We start from the raw sequence: 16884 nt of genomic DNA, 5'->3' as shown, positions 1-16884 counted from the left end.
AGTGTGCCTCCGCTATTCAGTCCACCAGACCAACTTAACAGATGGCTACTTGGAGACAAGGGCTATCCCCTGAGGACGTGGCTAATGATGCCATTGAGGAGGCCAGCCAATGAAGCTGAGGAGCGCTATAACTCCAGCCACATTTCCACCAGATCCATTACCGAACAAACCATCGGTTTGCTGAAAATGCGCTTCAGATGCCTGGACAGATCAGGTGGAGCCCTACAGTACTCAGCAGCCAGGGTCTCCAGAATCGTCGTGGTTTGCTGTGTACTTCACAACATGACACAGCGTCGTGGCTTGCAGATTCCTGAGGACCAAGTGGCTGCTCACATATCCTCCTCCTCAGAGGAGGAGGGCAAAAACAAAGATCCTACAGAGGCCCATCAACCAGCGGCAGCATTACGCGAGAACATTGCTGCCCGGGATGCAAGGAATGCACTCATCCTGGCCAGATTTGCTTAGCCTAGTCAATCAAACACTTTTGCTTCGCAGCTTCTTACCTGAGCATCGACAATGGTCAAGACCCTGCGGATTCCTAGCTATTTGACCAGCATACTGACAATTGCAAGTAATCCTAAGCCCTCAATGTGAAAGTCCCAATAGCGAAATGACACACGCCACAACTGCAACAGTTGCCATCAGAATTTTTATGTACAAGAACCAACTGATGGCATTTTTACAACACATTTCACCCAAGTGACTACCCTTGTGACTACTTGTGCAGAATTTTCCTCTTATGTGTGCTCCTACGTAGTGCTTTCCCTGTAGCTTCAGCAGATGTGGAGGCCCCTTGCTCACTTTCCTGCTGCTCCTGTCTCAACACCTTTGGCAGGCGTCCTCTGGGGTGGCGAGCCTGTGAGGGCGCGTCAACAGTCTGCTGCTCCTGCAGCTGTGCAGGGGTTGAGACATCTATCTCACTTGGATGTGGACTCCGGTGGGGCTCCGACAGAGGGCTCTGCAGTGGCATGGAAGTGTGAGCGCTTGGAGAGGAGCCCCCACTTCCTTGAGGTCTGCCACCAACCTCCCTCTCATGGGTCAGGTCCCCCTCAGCGCCTGCAAGTGGCTGGAGAGCACCTTGCTGCAAATCAGGGGAGCCATGGGGACCCATATCTGCAATAGCAGTCCTACTCAGAAGGACTTCCATGAAGGTTTGGTTTCTCTGTTCAATAGATGCCCATCGCTCCTCAAGAGATGTCATTCTATTCTGAACAATGACCATGTTTTCCATACCCTGGCGACTAAGCTCCCCCATGGCTGTAGCCCTTCTCTCCTCTACCGTAGTCATCCTCTCCTGCACAGTAGCCAGCCTTAACACAGAGGTAGCCATCCTTTCCGTGTTGATGCGTTCATGCGCCAATGACTCCACAAAGGCTCTGCTCATGTTCGCTATGGACTCCTCCATTCGCTCCACACTCGCAGCGACCCTAGAGACAAAACCTGCCAGAGACTCCTGCATTTGTGCTTGGAGTTCCATCACCGCTGAACTCATGGATGGACCCAGAGGCAGAGGGTCGACATGCTGCTGAGCCGAGCTGGCAGAGTCCTGCGCCCTCCGACTAGGACTCTCCACTGCTGTCCCTGTCTCCACAATCTGCTGATGCTCACTTGTGAGCTGCGATACACCAGGTGACAACACTACTCTATGTCCCGAAGGTCCCACCGAGGTGTGAGTGTCTGCGCTGGTGCTGGGTGCGCAGAATTCTGCTGATGCTGCGCCCTCAGAGGTTGCAGCTTCCTCTGAGGAGTCTGGCTGCTCAGCCTCTTCTTCTTGGCTAGGGGGGATGGATGTTTGTGATGGTCCTGTGGGGGAGTAAAGGAAAGAGCTACAGATGTGATGCCAAGGCTACATGCACATAGCTTTTTGCAGATGCTCATAAGTCCATCTGTCACAGCTTGACAATCATTATCAGCGACTCATGCAATGTCAAAGAGATAGATGGGAAACTTTTCTGTCACCAGCTTGCTGTGTTGCACCCATCAGTCCGTCCCCCATGCGCGAATCATCCTCAATACCAATGATTTCCAGGACAGCCTCCTCCCAGGGGGTCAGGTGGGCTATTGAGGGTGGCCCTCCTCCTGTCCTGGCTCACTCTCTTTTGTTGTGAGCTCTCTTTTCCTGCAATGAGGGAGACAAGTGGAGGTTGAGTGAGAATGAAGGAGTGAGTGTAGAGATTGCATAGCATAGATACTTAGGAGACAAAGATGCAGTGAGGTTGCAAGACCAAGGGCCCTCCCTGTGTGTTGTCAGTCGTGTTCAAAGCATCAAAGTGAGAGGGAGTGTGAGGGCTGCATGGTGAAATAGTTATGTGAATGTGAGCATAGAGAGAGAGGGAATGGGTAAGGTGCATGGATGTCAGTGTCAAGTGGGATGTGGAGGAAGAGATTGCTGAAGCTGAGTGCTGGTGAGGAAAGGCAATGGGGATCAGCTTGAGGGTGATGGGAAATTCATACTCACTTTTCCAGTGCGCTGAAGGTCATGAAATCTTTTCCTGCACTGTATCCAGGTTCTGCGCGTGACTCTCAAGGAATTGACCTCCTCAGCCACCTGTATCCACACAGCCTTGGTCTGAGTGGGAGGCCTCTTCCTCCCTGATGAAGGGAACAGGACCTCCCTGTTGGCCCTAGCCCCATCCACCAATGCCTGAAGTGCTGCCTCATCAAAGCGAGGAGCTGCTCTTGCCCTCCCGCTTGTCATCTCTCCTGCAGGTCCCTCTGACACCAAATGGAGGAAGCTTGGAAGCCTGCAGAAAAAGCAAGGCTTGCTGTGGACCTTAAATGCAGCAGCAATGATGACGTCATCGGAGGGAACTTTCAGTCATGAAAAACCCATTTGCAAAGGCTTCCCACACGTTGGAAATCAATTGGCCAATTGAGTTAAAATTACACCAATCTTCCACATCCATTTAGATTCGTGTGGGAAACACGAAATTCAGATAACACGATGATGTGCCTCAATAAATCCGAGACTCGATGTTAGCAAAACAAAACAAGGCTTTTATTGACTTAGAAGGTAACACACAGAGGAGAATGTATCTTCCATCCAGAGGTCTGCCATACTGGATGTGCTGCAGGCTGGGCCAGCTTACATAGGAGCCAGGTATGGGCGGAGCCCTACACACAGTACAATACAATGGAAATGAAACTGAAACCAACCACAGTCACAGGCAGAGAAATACTGATGAGTGATGAATGGAATATTTCATCACATTCACCCCTTCTATAGATTTAGTCTGTTCGGGGGTTTGATAGTCCTCTGCGACCGACGTGGCTGTTGTGGTGCCGCGGGTGTCGGCTGGGTGTCCCCGGTGGCCTCCTGGGTCTCTGCCGGGTTGCCGCCAGGGTTGTTGAAGGGGTAGTTGGTGGGGGTACCGTTGGTCGATGTTCTTCCGGGGGTGATGAAAGAGTAGTGGGTGGGTAAGAGTTGCTGTGGTCGTTGTTGCTGCTGTTGTCGTGGTTGTTGTCGTTACCGGCTGGGGCGACGTCTTTTATGGACACGGTGTCCTCCCTTCCGTCGGCGTGCCGGACATACGCGTATTGGGGGTTGGCGTGGAGTAGGTGCACTGACTCCACGAGAGGGTCTGTCTTGTGGCCCCTCACATGCCTTCGCACGAATACCGGACCTGGGGTGGAGAGCCATGACGGCATGGATACGCCTGAGGTGGATTTCCGGGGAAAGACAAACATTCGCTCATGAGGCGTGGCATTAGTGGCAGTACACAATAGTGACCGTATCGAATGGAGCGCATCTGGGAGGACTTCCGGCCAGCGGGAGATAGGGAGGCCTTTGGTCCTTAGAGCTAGAGTGACTGCTTTCCATACTGTCCCGTTCTCTCGCTCCACTTGACCGTTACCCCGGGGGTTGTAGCTGGTGGTATGGCTCGTGGTGATCCCCCTGGACAGCATGTACTGGCGTAGCTCTTCACTCATGAAGGACGCCCCCCTATCAGTATGGATGTAGCTCGGCATACCGAACAGGCAGAACAGGCTGTTGAGGCATTTAATGACCGTGGCGCTGGTCATGTCTGGGCAGGGGAAGGCGAATGGGAAACGAGAGTATTCATCCACAATGTTCAGGAAGTAAACATTGCGGTCGACGGACGGGAGGGGGCCCTTGAAATCTAAGCTGAGCCGCTCAAAGGGCTGTGTAGCTTTGATTAAGTGGGCTCTATCTGGGCGGTAGAACCGAGGCTTGCACTCAGCGCAAGTGCGACAGTTCCTGGTCAGGGACCGAACTTCCTCAATCAAGTAGGGTAAGTTGCGGGACTTTATGAAGTGGAACAGCCGTGTGACCCCTGGGTGGCAGAGGTCATTGTGGAGGGTCTGTAGCCGATCGCCGGTGGCGCTGGCACACATCCCTCGTGAGAGGGCGTCGGGGGATTCGTTAAGGGCCCCTGGCCGGTAAATGATGTCATAATCGAAGGTGGAGAGCTCGATCCGCCACCGAAGAACCTTATCATTTTTAATCTTCCCCCTCTGTTTATTATTGAACATAAACGCTACCGACCGCTGGTCGGTAAGTAGGGTGAAGCGTTTGCCGGCTAGGTAGTGGCGCCAGTGGTGCACTGCCTCCACGATGGCTTGGGCCTCCTTTTCTACGGAGGAGTGTCTGATCTTGGGCCCTTGGAGGGTCCTCGAGAAGAAAGCTACGGGCCGCCCCGCCTGGTTGAGGGTGGCCGCCAAGGCAAAGTCAGACGCATCACTTTCCACTTGAAAGGGGGTGTTCTCATCCACTGCCTGTAGCGTGGCCCGCTCAATATCCTGCTTAATGCTTTTGAAGGCGGCATGGGCCTCAGCAGAGAGCGGAAAAGAGGATGCTTTCAAGAGGGGGCGGGCTTTGTCGGAGTAGTTGGGGACCCATTGGGAATAATAAGAAAATAACCCCAGGCACCTTTTCAGGGCTTTGGGAGTGTTGGGCAGGGGCAGCTCCCATAGGGGGCGCAATCGGTCGGGGTCTGGTCCGATTTCCCCATTCTCCACCACGCTGCCTAGTATGCAGAGGCGCGTGGTGTTGTAAACGCACTTGTCCTCGTTGTAGGTGAGGTTGAGTTTTTGTGCGGTTTTCAGGAACCTCTCGAGGTTCGAGTCGTGATCCTGCTGGTTGTGACCGCAGATGGTGACGTTGTTGAGGTAGGGGAAGGTTGCCTGCAAGTGGTGGTCATCGACCATGCGGTCCATCTCCCTCTGGAAGACCGAGACCCCATTCGTCACCCCAAAGGGGACTCTGAGGAATTGGTAGAGGCGTCCGTTCGCCTCGAAGGCGGTGTACGGGCGGTCCTCTGGTCTGATAGGGAGCTGGTGGTACGCTGACTTGAGGTCGATGGTGGAGAACACCCGGTATTGGGCGATTTGGTTCACCATTTCTGATATGCGGGGTAGCGGGTAGGCGTCTAGTTGGGTGTACCTGTTGATCGTTTGGCTATAGTCGATCACCATCCGTTTCTTCTCGCTACCCCTTACCACCACCACTTGGGCGCGCCACGGGCTATTGCTGCGTTCAATAATGCGCTCTTTCAGGAGCCTGTCTACCTCGGTCGCGATAAACTGCCTGTCCTCCCAGCTGTACCTCCTGCTTTTGGTCGCTATTGGCGGCAGTTAGGGGTAAGGTTCGCGAATAGCGAAGGCGGCTTTACCTTCAGGGTAGCCAGACCGCACACTGTGAGGGGCGGCTGGGACCCACCGTAATTGAGCGTGATGCTTTGGTGGTAGCACTGGAAATCCAGGCCCAAGATCACGCTCGCAGATAGATTCTTTGATGTAAGAAAAAGGAGACTTACCATCAAGTAACTTTAAAGTAAGCTTTAAGTAACTTATAAATACACTATATACACAAGAGAGGTCTTTACCATGCCTCTGGTAGAAGCCTCTTACAATACTGAACAGACCAGTATTTATACCAGTCCAACAGGAAGTGACATATGACAGGAAGTGAGGTATGTACACAGTTCATAGTTCATAGTTCACAGGAAGTGATGACATAACTTCCCGGAAGTTATCATTTTTATCACATTCTTCCCTCCTGCAGGATTAGGAGGCTGTGGTCTACCTTTTGGTCCGCAGCTGCCGAACAAGGAAGAGTCGCACCCGTTTGGATTCCCGTCGTAGAGGGTCGCTGGTCCGCTTACATGCGGTTGGCCATTGGTCAGAGTCTGTGTGGCCTGGATTGCCCTGTGAAGGGTCGGGGAGATCATGGCTTCGAGTACGAGCCCCAATAGGTTCAAAGTCGGACTGCCTCTGTTCAGAGGGAGGTGCAGAGCTGGTCTGTGGCGGATCAGTACTTTCATGCGCGGTACTGGGAGGGTCGCAACCTTGAGCACGGGGTTCTACCGGCACCAAGCTAGTTGGTGTCCGATCAGGATCCTGGAGAGGGGTACCCGATAGGTCCCAAGAGTTTCCTGGTGAAATGCCATCACCCGATGTCCCACTAGGTCCTGGTGGGCAGGGAGCCAGATCCCGTAATGATACGGTAGATTCTCGGCCGTCGGAATATCGTATGTTTGCATAGGTGGGGTTGGCATCGGTTAGTTCGACCTCGTCTACAAGAGGGTCATTTTTAGACGTCCGAACGTATCTTCGGAGTAATACAGGTCCAGGAGTAGTTAGCCATGATGGGAGTGATGTCCCATGAGATGAGCGACGCTGGAATCCAAAGAACCGCTCATGAGGTGTAGTATTTGTGGCTGTAGAAAGCAGGGACCGTATAGAGTGCAATGCATCCGGAAGCACTGTTTCCCATTGCTGGTCTGGTAGGCCCCGAGATCTTAAAGCGAGACGTACGGAATTCCAGATGATACCGTTATACCTCTCTACCTGCCCATTTCCGATGGGATGGTATGGTGTTGTTTTGCTTGTAGCAATTCCCCGTTCTGAGAGGTAGTCCTTGAGTTCCCTTGACATAAAGGATGGACCCCGATCTGAGTGAATATAAGCCGGCATGCCACAGAGAGAAAATACCTGCTCAAGGCAGCAGATTACTGTGGACGCCAGCATATTGGAGCAGGGGAAGGCAAACGGAAAACGTGAATATTCGTCGATCATGGTGAGCAAATATGTGTTCCGAGTTGAAGAGGGCACTGGGCCCTTAAAATCGATGCTAAGTCGTTGCATCGGTTGGGTTGCATGTCTGAGTATACCATCTGAGGGGCAGAAGAACTGAGGTTTTAATTCCGCACAAAGCCGGCATTCTGAGCATATTTTCTTTACATCTCCAGTGGAAAAAGGGAGATTCCGTGATCGTACGAAATGTAGCATGCGCGTAACGCCAGGATGACACAAACCATTGTGGACATCCATGAGAGTGGAGGATGACATAGTGGAGCAGAATGCCCGTGTGAGGGTGTCCGGGGCCACATTCTCCTTGCCAGGCCGATAGAGAATGGTATAACCAAAAGAGGCCAGTTCCATCCTCCAAAGTTGTATTTTATTATTCTTAATTTTGGTTCGTTTTCGATTATCGAGCATGAAGGCGACTGATCGTTGGTCCGTGATCAATGTAAAGTGCTGGCGAGCTAGAAAATGGTTCCACTTCCGTACTGCCTCTATGATGGCTGTGGCTTCTTTCTCAACCGGAGGATAATGTAGCTCGGCACCTTGTAAGGTCCTGGACATAAATGCTACAGGACGACCTTCCTGATTCAGAGTAGCCGAGATCGCCACCTCCGAGGCATCACATTCAACCACGAAAGGGAGATTCTCATCAATGGAGTGAAGAGCCGCTTTCTCCAACTGTTTTTTGAGAAGGTTAAAGGCTGCAACAGCCGCTGTTCCCAGTGGAAATGATCTAGCATGCAGCAAGGGTTGGATTTTGTCCAAAAAATGAGGAATCCATTTAGCGTAGTATGCAAACAGACCGAGAGCCCGACGTAAAGAAGCCGGATTCTTAGGTGACGGGAGCTCTTGGAGCGGGCGAAGTCTTTCTGGGTCTGGCTTAATGATACCATTGCCTACGCAGTAGCCAAGGATGTTGATGGTCGGTTGCGACTCAACAGATTTGGATTCATTCAGGGTCAAATTACGGCGATGGAGGGCATCCCGAAATTTTTGGAGGTTGGAGTCGTGTTCCTGTTGATCGTGACCTGCAATGGTAATGTTATCAAGATAGGGAAAAGTGTCCCTTAGGTTTTCCTGCTTAACCAGGCCATCCATTGCCCGTTGAAAGACAGCCACTCCATTAGTAACCCCGAATGGGAGGCGACGAAATTGGTACAGCCGTCCATTAGCCTCAGAGGCTGTGTACTGCTTATCTGAGACCTTCAAGGGTAACTGATGATAGGCACTTTTTAAATCGTAAGTTGAGAACACTTTGTATTCGGCCAGTTTATTAACCATATCATCAATGCGTGGCAATGGGTAGGCGTCCAAGTCAGTATATTGATTGATGGTTTGCGAATAATCGATGCATAGTCGCTGTTTGTGAGGTTTTAGAGGGTTCTTGACAATGACAACTTGAGCCCGCCAGGGCGACGAACATGGTTCAATGATATCCTCTGCTAGAAGTCGAGAGATTTCAGCCGCAATAAAAGATTGGTCTTCCTGATTAAAGCGCCGCGATTTCATTATTATCGGTTGGCATTGAGGCGGAATACTGGCAAATAATGAGGGTTCATCAAGTGAAGCTGCTGATAATGCACAAAATGGTAATTTAGACGGTATATTAGAAATAGTAAGTCCGGGTTTGGATCCACCAAACTCAATGGTGAGTTTCTTATGCTGTTTTTGGAAGTCCAGCCCTAAGAGGAGATCACTACATAAGTCCTTGAGCACCGAAAGTCGGGTGGAGGGATACATACGACCATGAAGTGTCATATCAACAACACAAAAGCCGGAGATTCTGGTATTAAGTGATGACTGGGCCATCGCAATTGCCTGGTCCGATGGGAAGACATGTAGTTTCAATTTCGCAACAATCTGTTCCTTAATGAAACTATCAGTACTTCCTGAGTCAATTAAGGCATCTAAGGTATGCCCTTTAATTGAAATTTTTGTGGCTGCATGAGACAGGTTCTGTGGGCAAGCAGCTGTAATTGGTGTCGTTGCACAGAGAGTGGCTAAAACTCTCGGTGTGCTTCTTCGGGAGAGAGCTCGAGAGGAAGCTTGATAGGTCCTAGCTGGAGCATCTTGATAGGCCCTAATTGGGGCAGTTCGGTAGGCCTTAGCTGGATTGGCCCTCGTAGAGGCCCTTGATAGGCAAACTTTAGCAAAGTGTCCTTTTTTCCCGCAATAACTGCAGATTGCATTGCGAGCAGGGCAGGTTTTCCTAGGGTGAAAAGCATCTCCACAAAAGAAGCATTCCTTCCTAGATTGCCAAGAGGCTGCTAAAGTGGGGTCGTCCTCCTCTTCTTCATCAGAATTATCAGAATTAGATTCCCCCATGATAGGGTTCACCTGAGACCGCTTGAATTGTCTGGTTGCAGCTACAGCAGCAGATCGAGATCTGGGCAGCTGATAGAGGTCTGCATTTCTCTTTGCCAAATCCAGTGAACAAGCTAGGTCAAAAGCTTTTTGTAGCTCAAGTGTTTTACTTTCTAGTAGACGCTGGCGTATAAATGGAGAGGCAATCCCGCAGATGAAAGCATCACGAATCATTTCTTGGCGGTACAGCTCAGCTGAGGCTGCCTGAAAGTTACAATCTACGCTGAGCCTGCGAAGTTCTTGCAGGAATTCGTCAATTGATTCCCCTGGCCCTTGTCGGGCTGTGGCCAGTAGATGTCTAGCATAGACCTCATTTGGGGTCTTCGCATACAGTTTCTTAAGTGCCCGAATCACCTCTTCGTAATTATCCCATTCATCAACATATTCGAACACTTTTGGGGTCACATAATTGACAAGTATCTTCAATTTAGCAGGAGCATCCGCTTTACATTCATCCAGAAAATTCTCAAAAGTACGATACCAATGCTTCCATACCCTGCCAGCTGCTGGTGTATTCGGGTCCAAGTCCAGACGAATAGGTCTAAGGATTTTCTCCATGATGGGTGGTTCCCTGGATCCTTAACTTCCGAGTTTGTCTGAAGGTCTAGTATTTGTCAGTGTAAATATTAAGTTACTTAAATTGATGTAAGAAAAAGGAGACTTACCATCAAGTAACTTTAAAGTAAGCTTTAAGTAACTTATAAATACACTATATACACAAGAGAGGTCTTTACCATGCCTCTGGTAGAAGCCTCTTACAATACTGAACAGACCAGTATTTATACCAGTCTAACAGGAAGTGACATATGACAGGAAGTGAGGTATGTACACAGTTCATAGTTCATAGTTCACAGGAAGTGACGACATAACTTCCCGGAAGTTATCATTTTTATCACATTCTTCATGATTAATACTTTAAAATTATCGTATACAGTTCCGTTAATGGACAATTGTACCGTGCAGTAACCCATAATGGTCGATGTCTGGGTTTTATCAGCCATAGAGATGGTACCCCGAGTAGGGACCACCTTTAGGGAGAGTTGTTGTACCAGTTCAGGGTGGATAAAACTCTCCGTGCTTCCACTGTCAATTAAACATTTAACCCTGCACCCGTTTACCTCGATGTCCACCATTGATTTGGATAGCGGGTGCGGCCTGGTCTGGTCCACTGTGACCGATGCCACTGTAGGGCCCTGATCGAGACAAGATGGCGTCCACGCTGTCTGCTCACAAGATGGTGGACCCCACGAGGTCGGGCAAGATGGCGTCCAAGATGGCCGCTCCCACGGCGCACACGCGGCGGTGGCGGGTTTTCCGGCGGGGTTCCCTCTACACACCTTCCCGAAGTGCCCCTTCTTACCGCACTTAAAGCAGGTGGTGCCTTTCGCCGGGCACAGGTTTCTGGTGTGCTTCGGCTGCCCGCAGAAGTAGCAGTTGGGTCCCCGACGCGTCGCGGCTGTCGTAGGGCTTCTGGGGGGAGAGCGGGGCCCCGACGGTGTCGGGCTGCCGGGCGGGGAAGATGCCTTCCAAGATGGCGGCACCTTTGGTGCACACGTGGCGGCATGGACGGCGCGGGCTGAAGAGTAGGCGTCCGAGTTTCTCTGGGCCACATCCAGGGATCGTGCTGTGTCCGCAGCCTGTTTCAGGTCCAATCCCGTTTTTTCCAGCAGTCTCTGCCGGATGTAAGTGGAGCTGAGGCCTGTGATAAAGGCATCGCGAACAAGCTCATCAGTGTACACTGCGGCTTTTACATCTTGGCACTTGCAGTCTTTGCCAAGCGTTTTCAGGGTGCCTAGGAACTCCTCCACCGATTCCCCAGGTCGCTGTGCGCGAGTAGCGAGCAGATGCCTAGCATACACCTCATTCGTAGGCTGCTGGTAATGCGCTTTAAGATGTCGCAGGCGGCCGGGTACGTGTCGGCATCTTGGATGGGGGGGTAAACCCGGTGGCTTACCCAATTCCGCAGAATTCCGAGTTTCATACTCGCAGCGTCCGTAGCATCTTTGACGGCTGCGGAATTGTCCAGGAAGAATTCCATACACACAAACCAGTGTCCAAAGCGTGCCGATGCGTCCGAAGCATGCTGGTCCAAATCCAAACGTTCGGGTTTCAAGAGTTGATCCATTGTGTTGAAAATTAAGTCAATAAAATTGATGTGCCTCAATAAATCCGAGACTCGATGTTAGCGAAACAAAACAAGGCTTTTATTGACTTAGAAGGTAACACACAGAGGAGAATGTATCTTCCATCCAGAGGTCTGCTGTACTGGATGTGCTGCAGGCTGGGCCAGCTTACATAGGAGCCAGGTATGGGCGGAGCCCTACACACAGTACAATACAATGGAAATGAAACTGAAACCAACCACAGTCACAGGCAGAGAAATACTGATGAGTGATGAATGGAATATTTCATCACTCACGACAACAGCCCGCACCTGAGCTAAAATCACCCCCAATAACTCTCGTTTGTCCCGCCGATTTGTCCATGTTTAATAATTCAGCCTCCACTGGTCGAGATCTCTCTTTGGTCCTGAGTGGGTTTGTTCATTTTCAGAAATGGACAAGGTGATAACTATTTTTTGGTCTGGTTGTGCCTCTGCGAAGCGCCTTGGGATGTTTTTTTTTACCTTCAAGGCACTACATAAATGTACGATTGTTGTTTATAAGTATTATTATCGGGGTCTGCACAGCCTGAATATACTGAAGCTCTGACATTTATGCTATATTTGGAGTAATTCTAATGAATATTAAGAGTCGAACATGTGGGTACTCAATTTGTATTTATATCTCAATAATGGGATTATTAGTTATTTGTCACAGTTATATGGACACCTGAAGTGCATCATATAAATATATAAGCAACACAGTAAAGAAAAATATTTGAAACCAGATGCTTATCAATAGGAAGCACTGGCCAGTATATATACAATAATAATAAAAACCGGCGTGGTTAGTGCATCTTTCAGCCTTTTCTTCCCCCCACCACCAATAACAAGTCTTATTTGTAATTCGTTTGCATAAATAACACGAGCCACAAAATACACAGTTCATTTTTGTTTTCCAAGATTCCATAACTACCTACCCCCCCCCCCCCCTCCCCTCCGTGTTGGAAGCGACGGGGACCTTTAATTATTCTCCTTTCTTTCCCAGTTTTCTGCCCAGCACACCCTAGTGTCCGGACGCTGCAACGCCTATTTAAACAACATTATATAAAAAAAAACGGGATCTGTACAGAGAAGGAAGTTCACACGCGATAGGAGATCGGAGGAGGAGGAGGAGGAGGAAGAAGTTTAGGAACATTCCCCTGGGAAGAGGGGATAGGGGGGCGGGCGGGGGGTTAGAGTTGGCTGAGCTGAGCTGAGCTGATCCGCTCTGCCCGAGGTGGTCACCTTGGCCCCATTGTCTGAAAGGCGGAGCGGGTGGTCAGGAGTGTCGAGGAGATCGGGCGGCGATGTAATGCCGGAGAGCTATGCCTTATCGCAATGTTCTTATTCCAGCCAAGCAACATGGCGTCTCAGCCCCCGAGAAGTTTGGGCTTGGCAGCCGAGTTTCGGTGCGCCTGCTCTCGCTGGTCCTGTGTCTCGGGGCGGTGGCGGTGGTGGGGCAGCCGCCTTGCTCGCCCTGTCCCCCGAGCTGTCGCTGCCCACGGCGGGATTTCTCCTGTGCGGTCAACTGCTCCAACGCCGGGCTTGGCCAGGGACCAGGAGTGATGGAGCTGCCTCCCAACACCACTGTACTGTAAGTCGCCGTGGATTATTACACAGCTAAGGTGCAAAAAATGATGGGCATTTGTTGTTGTTGTAAAGGATCGTGTCCTCGGTTCCCGGTTTGCAATTTAAAGTGTTATTCTATCATTAGAATTATAGTTGGCGAACCAGACTGGCTGAACTCACCCCTGTGAGGAGGATGCAGTTATTGAAGGCAGTATAACCCCAACACTGTCAAAAGTGGGCATCCTCTTGAATCTTAACGCAGGACGTTTTAATGCATTGCACCCCCCAAAAATATTGGACAGCGCTGAATAAATTAGCCCCTCGTTTTTTTGTTTGTTGGCGCAGAACTCCCAAGCATCAGTTGCGCAAACCAAACACCTTTTTTGTGTGTGTGTGTGTGTCTAGCTAGTAGTTGCAGGGGTTACAGAACCGTGCAAGAAGAGTGTGGTTCAGTTCAGCGACAACTAAAGAATGTGCAACATGTGACGCCCCGGGCTTGGCAAAGCTGTGTTGTTGGTGTTTCTGCAGTTGTTAACCGACCATCGAAAAACTCCAGCAACTGTTTTCGGGGCTGGGGGGCAACTTCAGTTAAGCACTTGGATTCCAAAAAGTTTTTTTTTCTTAAAAGTAGGTTGTGGAGGGGAATTTCACCCAGACAGAACCGATTTGGGAAAATAAGTGTCATATTCCGTTTTCCTGTGTTCGAGCTGGAATGTCTAAACGTAATCTGGAAGGAACTCGAATGTCATAAACAGATTTAAACGTTTCACATAAAGCCTGCGTCCAAATCCAGATCGTAACTCTCGAATGCCTTTGATCCGATCACCGTGGCTTCCCTAAAGTGCACAGACTGTTGCCACTCTCTTCAGTCACTCGTTTCTGTTAATTATTATCTCGTATTGTGGCTGCTGTTTGGAATAGGATTTGCATCACTTTTCAATGATTAGGTAAATGCTCCATGGTTTTGAGATTTATTTATAACTGAAGGAACAAAAAAAATCCCAATTAATATTGGCAAATTCTCTTGGGGAGCTGGATTTAGCCAGGTGGAATGATATTTTTCAGCAAGTTAAAAATAATGTCATACAAGCAGTAGGATTTCAGTAAAGTTTACGGCTGACGAGGTGAAATTTTGAGACATGACCTCGCAGTCATACAATTATTATTATTTATATATATATATATATGTTCTCTCCTTCCAAACTTGGCTTGTGGCTGGGGAGATGTATTTGGGCATTAGGAAGATTAGGAAGAAGTACTGGTAGTTACAGGTCTGCTACTGGCAATGATTGCGAGGGGAGCAATTTGAGGTGATTTATTTATTAGGCGATGCATTGACTGGCATTGAAGTGGATTGGGTCAGGAATGACTGGCTTATTTTTCTATTTTCAAATAGGTTAAATAAGGTCGAGTGACAACAGTGCCAGAGTTATGTTTAGCTTTTTCTTCTGTTGAGAATTGCTGAGGAATTATCCTATCCTGCACTTTACATTTCTTCCAGTTTATAATGGATATACTTACTATAAGAAATATACAAACATTATTTTGAGAATTTTAGATGGATAATGTACAATAATAGGTCACCTGGATTTGTAATGATCACTGAAACCTCCACATTATATTGCAGCCTGTTTTAGATACATGGTTAGGTTATGTTTATACCCTTTCTCATCCCCGGTTTCCTTTGCTCCACCATTGGAGGCCATGCCTTCAGCTGCTTATGTCCTAAGCACTGGAAATCCCTCCCTAAACCTCTCTGCCTTTCCACCTCTCGCTGCTCCTTTAAGACGCTCTTTAAAAGCTACCTCTATGACCAAGCTTTTGGTCACCAGTCCTGATATCTCCTTATGTGGCTCGGTGTCAAGTTTTGTTTGATAACGCTCCTGTGAAGCACCTTGGAACGTTTTACTACATTAAAGACACTATATAAATGCAAGTTATTATTGTTGTTGTGTTGTTACCATACTGTAAAGACCACCACAGCTTTAGATAAAATCCACACCATGACAATCTTTCTGATAGAGGAAACAGTTGTCAGCCCATGTGGCAGGTGGAGAGGTAGAAATGGAGCTATGATGGAAATTCTCACGTCAATCATGGCCCATGACCGGATCAGTGAGCGATATAGGAGATATAGCACCTTTGGCTGTGAATTTGTGAAATAACCTAGCCATTGTGCAATACAAGTATATCATTTTGAAAACACAAAAAGCGTGTTCAATACTGAAAGAATTAAAAAGATACCGATCAGTCCAGGAGGGTGGCGGGGGAGGATAAAATTACAAGGTTGAAGGAATGGAGTCTTCAATTGGTTTGCTCCAGGACACAACTGTGATAACACATACACATCCCAAAGCAAAAAGGCACCCTTATACACAGCTGAAGTTCACCCTCTGACCACGAGTGACTGCACAATCTAAATCTAAATTGCTCTGTATCTTTTTGTCAAAGAGTTAGTTGATCACATAGATGAGGCACAGGTTAATCTTGAGCAATGGACCAAGGTGCTGTCAGGGCAGCAACATCATAATGGATTTTTGAGCAGTGAGGTGCAAAATTATGGGAAACTAAAGTCTTCATGAGAATACCTTTTTTTCAATGCAGGGAATAACGTAACTTGTAGGTACTGTGCTTTAGAACGACTCAAGGAAAGGCGACTGAGTCATACTGCTGACTCCGCAATGCTGTGGCTAGATTAAGTGGATGTCTGCATACATGTGCAAGCAGTCATAGACAAAATGCTGCTCAGTGGCATTCAACAACACAAATCAATGAGCCATCAAATAAACAGAGCATCTCATGGGTTTTGATGTGTTATGACAATGGACCTCACTAGACATTATATAACTTGTGGACCTGACTAGACATAATGCCCTCTTATCTTCATTGCTTATATGTTTTGTAATTATTTAAGAAAGGAGGGAGAGCGAAAACGGGGAACTACAGACCAGTTAGCCTGACATCAGTAGTAGGGAAAATGCTGGAATCTATTATTAAGGATGTGGTAACAGGGCATTTAGAAAATAATAATAGGATTGGGCAGAGTCAACACAGATTTATGAAAGGGAAATCGTGTTTGATGAATCTGTTAGAGTTTTTTGAGGTTGTAACTAGCAGAATTGATAAGGGGGAACCAGTGGATGTGGTGTATTTGGATTTTCAGATGGTATTTGATAAGGTGCCATACAAGAGGTTATTAAACAAAATTAGGGCTCATGGGATTGGGGGTAATATACTAGCATGGATTGAGGATTGGTTAATGGACAGAAAACAGAGAGTAGGAATAAACGGGTCATTTTCAGGTTGGCAGGCTGTAACTAGTGGGGTACCGCAAGGATCAGTGCTTGGGGCCTCAGCTATTCACAATCTACATCAATGATTTGGATGAGGGGACCAAATGTAATATATCCAAGTTTGCTGATGATACAAAAGCTGGATGGGAATGTAAGTTGTGAGGAAGATGCAAAGAGGCTTCAAGGGGCTAAGTGAGTGGGCAAGAACACGGCAAATGGAATATAATGTGGAGAAATGTGACGTTATCCACTCTGGTAGGAAAAATAGAAAAGCAGAGTATTTTTTAAATGGTGACAGCTTGAGAAATGTTGGTGTTCAGAGGGACCTGGGTGTCTTTGTACACGAATCACAAAGTTAAAAAGCAAGCAATTAGGAAAGCAAATGGTATGTTGGCCTTTATTACAAGAGGATTTGAGTATAAGAGTAAAGACATCTTACTGCAATTATATAGGGCCCTGGTGAGACCA

The 16884-nt window shown here is 48.4% G+C and overlaps 1 protein-coding gene across 1 annotated transcript in view; it reads left to right on the top strand.

Annotated features, from left to right (window-relative positions):
* The first annotated feature begins 12728 nt into the window (after positions 1-12728).
* Positions 12729-16884, top strand: part of pkd1a (polycystic kidney disease 1a) — a 221037-nt gene continuing 216881 nt past the window's right edge. Inside the window, exon 1 of the mRNA XM_086000509.1 lies at positions 12729-13148. Within this exon, the coding sequence (XP_085856635.1) occupies positions 12880-13148 (269 nt within the window). The 5' untranslated portion in view covers positions 12729-12879. The remainder of the gene's footprint in view (positions 13149-16884) is intronic.

This window comes from Somniosus microcephalus, chromosome 11 (assembly GCF_052327205.1).
Source record: "Somniosus microcephalus isolate GS21.2 chromosome 11, FLI_Smic_1.0, whole genome shotgun sequence".
NCBI classification, from domain to species: Eukaryota; Metazoa; Chordata; class Chondrichthyes; order Squaliformes; family Somniosidae; genus Somniosus; species Somniosus microcephalus.
Note: the sequence above shows the minus strand (reverse complement) of the source record. Positions and strands in the feature narration are given on the sequence as shown.